Genomic DNA, 5,185 nt, shown 5'->3' with positions numbered 1-5,185 from the left:
ATCATTGTATCTCTAAGTGCCTATGTGGCACATTCCCCAGTCTAAAGACTGTAAAGAAATGCTGAAATATTTTGCCACAGAGGGAGGTCCCTACATGACATGATGAAACCTAATCTTAGAAAGGAATTTACAGTATTTCAAATCAAATCTATAAAAATGAATGATATGGAAAAATGGCAAATATTTGAATGTGTGTATTTTAATGTAATGCTTATATTTAGTTGTTGTTAACCTAAAGTCCAATTAAACATTAAATTTACACTAAGATGTTCAAAGATTTACAGTTTGTTTTCTTTGGAAATCAGACACAACCTGTGTAGAAAAGCATGTCCCCAGCCATCATGCTGCAGCTTGCTCTTTGTGTGGAAGCTGTGATCCCTCTGCAGAGGTCCCCTGCTGAATCAGACCTATAGCATTGCAATCAGTGAAGCTCTTGCTCCCTGCTCATCGGAGAAGTCAGGCTTTGACTCAGCAGGGGGCATGTCAGACTTCTGCAAAGAGACCACTGCTTCCACACAGAGAGCATGCTGGCAGGGTACAGGCTTTGCCACTCATACTGTGTCTGCTGTCTAAAAATAATGAACTGAATGATTTTGTACACCTTTTGTGCCTGAAATGTAATTCATAATTAATTTAAACTGAATCCTCAGCTGGACCTTAACTCCCATGGAAAATAAAGTACCACCCCTCTAACTCATAGCACCTGTCTAGGCTTAGACATAGATCTCTATGACTAAGCCTTGAGAGGTGAAACGCCTTAGTGGGGTAGTGCTTAGATGGAGACTGCAACATGGAATTGCATGGATCAAATAAAGAGTGTTGAACTGGAGATGCAATCATTTGTAGTTCTTTTTGAGTTAGTTGATATTTAATTCACGTAGCTGAAAGTTTGATATAATACGTTATTTAGACTAAAAGTGGTTGGCCAGAAGCTGCCTGTCATGTTTTCAGTGGGATCTTTGGACAGGAAGACATTGTGACAAAATATCTTTCGCCAAGAAAAATACTTGATTACCAATAGCTGTTATATGTTCCAGAAACATTTCATATATGTATACAAACATTATCCAGTGTTCTTTATAAAAAGAAAATGCAATTTCATTCATATTAGCAAATTCATTGATGGATAAAAGTAAGCCAGTTAATCCCAGCTTCAATCCTGCAAAAATCATTTTAAGGACTGCAATATGCTAAGGTGATAGAATGCGAGTTGTATTCTTCTTTTCATCATTGATAACCCAGCTTCAGCCAAGCCTATGTTAAACTGCAGTAAAAGCTGAACTTTCAGTCTTGACAGTTGTGCAGGCTTCTTTCCGGTATTTTCTTTCTTATTTGAATATCTTTATTTATATTGACACTAAATATGATAGTTAACCACAGGACACAGACTTGGTAGACCACTCTATGGATTAAAAGCTATGGGAAATGTTGTAGTTTGCAGCCACAGCCTGTTGTTGACTAAGGTAGGAGGTATATCTTGGTCTGTTAGGAGTATATGCAAATCAGCATGATTATAGAAAGTGCCTGTGCATGGCAGTTGCTTATGACATACAGTCCTTAAGCAAACTAAAACTCATTTAATTACATGATTTTCAGAAGTTTTATAATTATTTAATATTTTGGACAATTTGAGGAAATATTCTGTGCTCTCTTCTGCTGTCTTAGGTTGGAATGTGTACAAAGCAATTTGTGGTCAATAATTGTGTAAAGTGCTTGCCTCTCCAAAGAAAAGCCCCAAGGCATTTGAACTTGTAGTAAGCCACCCATGCTGTCCCTACACAGTCAGTCTGAGTTATAGTAAGAGAAATGAACAATACATACAGCTGACACTAATGTGATAGACTAATAGATTGCTGTAAATATGTGTTGGTTAAGTGTTGGGACACTGGTAAAAATGAATATTTCATATTGTGTATGCTTGCTTTACAACTGGTGTTTGTTTAATTCTAGGTCCACCATGTTTCCCCGGATATTATGGTTGTTGTTCCTATTCGATATCCAGACATATATGGCACAGAATTACAATGGAAGATATAAGTCTCGTGCTTTAACATCAAGTACATCAGAGAAGGCTCCAAGCGCCAGTGATCAAGGTGAAACCCTTAATCTAGTTGTCCATAAACAATATTTTACATACCATGTAACATGCTCCCACCGCTTGTAGAAGGTTCTCAATAATGTGAAAATAAACAACAGGTAAAGAATAAGTCAATTTTACAGATCTACCATCAGGAATTCAGTCACGTATCTAAATTACTTTGAAGGACAACTCTAGTCAATTTACCACAATACTTGTCCCTCCTTTGCTGTGACAGCAGGACAAGAACTGAGGGAGAAGTTAATAATAATAACCTGACAGAGGACCACATGTGGTCCTTTGGTACATGTTGTAAAGCCTTTGGTCCTCAGCAGTCTGGAGTGGGAACACTAATTTGAAGGGCAATAAAAGTAGCAGTGATCTCTAGTACTACTACTCCTACCACTACTACTCCTACTTGCTTCATGTAACATGTCCCCAGTCTGTCAAAGTCTTCTGCAGCATGTCTCTAGGCTCCATCCACATCTGTAGCATGTTCATGGTTGCTGACCATCATTTGCTCTAGTATGTCTGCAGTCTATGACAGTCCTCTTTAGCATGTGCAGCCCTTTGGTGATGTCAGGGGAAACAGTTGAGGCCCCCATACGTTATTAGTTGACATCCAGAGTTGTAAGCCTTCCCCATTTTAGTGAAATAAATTTGATATGTGATAGTATGTGTCCCCACTTAAGATATTTCTGATCACTTCTGGTTGTGACAGAAAGTAAAGGGAAATCTCCAAAATGAGGACACACTGCAATAAAAACCTATAGCACAGACAGCAAAACAGTACTAAAAAGACAATATTTATTTATTAATCCTTTAAAATACACTCACAAATAAAAACCTATACCAATGTTTGTTATACACTATATTTCTTCAATAAGCCAGATACATCGTAAAATTTGTAAATATTAAATGATTTCGCATTCAAATGGTCCACAAACCCATACAATTCCTACATAAAAATGGAACTTCTCCATTATATAAATTGTAATTCACAAAAAAAGAGATTAAAAGTGTCTTTTGTACTGGCATTGAATGGAAAATGTATTCAGATAAAATAGTAGAGATGTGTATTTGGATTCGGACGAACTTGCTGAATCACAAAATTCCGTTGATTCATCGGTTCGTCCAAATCCAAAACAACAAATTGATATATATGTCCAAATATACAAAAAAGTATATTCAGGCATATAGTTACTAATTTTTCATGGGCACCAACATCTTGCTGTGTCCTAGATGGCGGCACCCATACATATGTATGACGTTGCCTGACCCCAGCACCATGTGACGTAATGCGCCCCGCCACCAAGATGGCCAATATGTTCTGTTTTTTAAATGTACACTTTCAGATTTGGAGGTTCATTGCCTCCGAATCAGACACAGCACAATAATTAGTTTCATCAAACGAAACAAATGAAAATGTTTTTCCCTTTTCCTTAATTTAGTTCGAAACTAATTTTTATGTCCTGTGCATGTCTATAAAATAGAATTGTACAATAGACACGTAACCCCGCAAAAAATTAGATTTCTTTCATTTTGTAAGGATTCAGATTTTTATTTTCGATTCGGTTCTTCATTCGGATTTTGCATCTGTCCAAATTTTCGTTTCGGAATGATCCACAAAAAGAAAGTCATATGATTGTGCCTTTAATGCAATCCCCAACAGCCCAAAAAAATCTGATTGGCCAGAAAACAGTCACATGTCCAATTTAGTTTTGTTTTGAACAGGTACACTTGGATTAGTTTGCATGCGGACTTGTTCAAATTTGGAAATTTTTATGCATCCAAATGCATAAAAATTCATCCAAATAAAGTAATTTGTATGAATATTCATTCGGAACGAAATTAAATTTACATATCTATTGTGCAATGATGTATCTGGTTGACTGGTCATGCCTTATTGAAGAGCTATGCCCTGTAATTCATAAAGAATGTTGTAGATACTCATTAGAAAATCTTTCTCCCGTTCCTGCAACAAATTTGCGACAGATTCTTGTATATGTCGGTATGGTATATACAAATCCGTAGCAGGCTTGTCTCAGAAAAGACTCTGTGACACAATACTTACACAATTGACACAATTTATTTACTCCAACATGGAAGATCTCTTATCTACCTATTCTTTTCTTATCACCGATATGGCGGTATTTAATAATGAATTTGTCGCAGCCATAGCAGCAAAATTGAAAATAAATAACATGAATTTGTTACATACACACAACAAGGAAACTGTTGCACGGCTTTCATGACATTCTACTACGTCAATGCTTTATTGACTTGCCCCCATAGTGTATTGAACATTGGTATAGGTTTATATTTGTATGTGTATTTTTAAGGATTACTAAATAAACATTTGCTCTTTTAGTATTGTTTTGCTGTCTATGCTATTGCGACTGACAAACCTTTGTATTCATCTTCTATTTTTGCATATCACAACGGGGTCAGTCTCTAAGAATGATAAATATTTTCTTATTTTGTAGCATATTTATTTGTTGTATTCCCACACTCTTATCTTCATATATTTCTATTCTAATAATAGAAACCTGACAGTTGAGGCTGGAGTTGACATTGAAAGGCTTTGCAGAATATCCTTTATAAACCCTTGTATTCGGGTTTCTACATATGAGTTCTAAAAGGAAGTGCTTGATACTCATTTCCAAAACCCCAGCGCTGACTATAATAGAAGAGTATTGAGCTGTTGCATACTGTATGTGCATTCAGCAAAGCACTCGCTTCACATTGAGCTGCACGTAGGTGATCATTTGCTGCAGTGTCAGTGCAGAGATTAGGTAGCCCTACATTTACTCAGTGACTTTAAAGGCTAAGTCCAGCTTTGTGACCATGTGTCCTGTTATACCTGTATTTGGGCTGTAACATAAAGCATGGTCATATTTCCACTCCCTCACCCATAAACCCCCCCCAGCATCCTGTATATTTTCTAATGTGGTGCAGCTGTGTGGGTACAGCCTGCACAGCCATGTCATCCATTCTCAAAGCCATTCAAAGAAAAGAGACAAGTAGATACAGTGGTGTAACCAGTGCTGTACCTCTAATGAGGCTGCCTAAGACGGCATCCCATTAGGGGGTGGCGGGTTGTTGGGG

The 5,185-nt window shown here is 37.1% G+C and overlaps 1 protein-coding gene across 1 annotated transcript in view; it reads left to right on the top strand.

Moving 5' to 3' along the window:
- Positions 1-1,957: 1,957 nt before the first annotated feature.
- Positions 1,958-5,185, top strand: part of COL28A1 (collagen type XXVIII alpha 1 chain) — a 55,569-nt gene continuing 52,341 nt past the window's right edge. The window contains exon 1 of the mRNA XM_018573605.1: positions 1,958-2,093. Coding sequence (XP_018429107.1) covers positions 1,958-2,093 — 136 coding nt within the window. The remainder of the gene's footprint in view (positions 2,094-5,185) is intronic.

Source organism: Nanorana parkeri, unplaced genomic scaffold (assembly GCF_000935625.1).
Source record: "Nanorana parkeri isolate BGI_ZX_2015 unplaced genomic scaffold, ASM93562v1 scaffold2451, whole genome shotgun sequence".
Classification (NCBI taxonomy): domain Eukaryota; kingdom Metazoa; phylum Chordata; class Amphibia; order Anura; family Dicroglossidae; genus Nanorana; species Nanorana parkeri.
The sequence above is the reverse complement of the archived record's forward strand: the minus strand, read 5'-3'. Positions and strand labels throughout refer to the sequence as shown.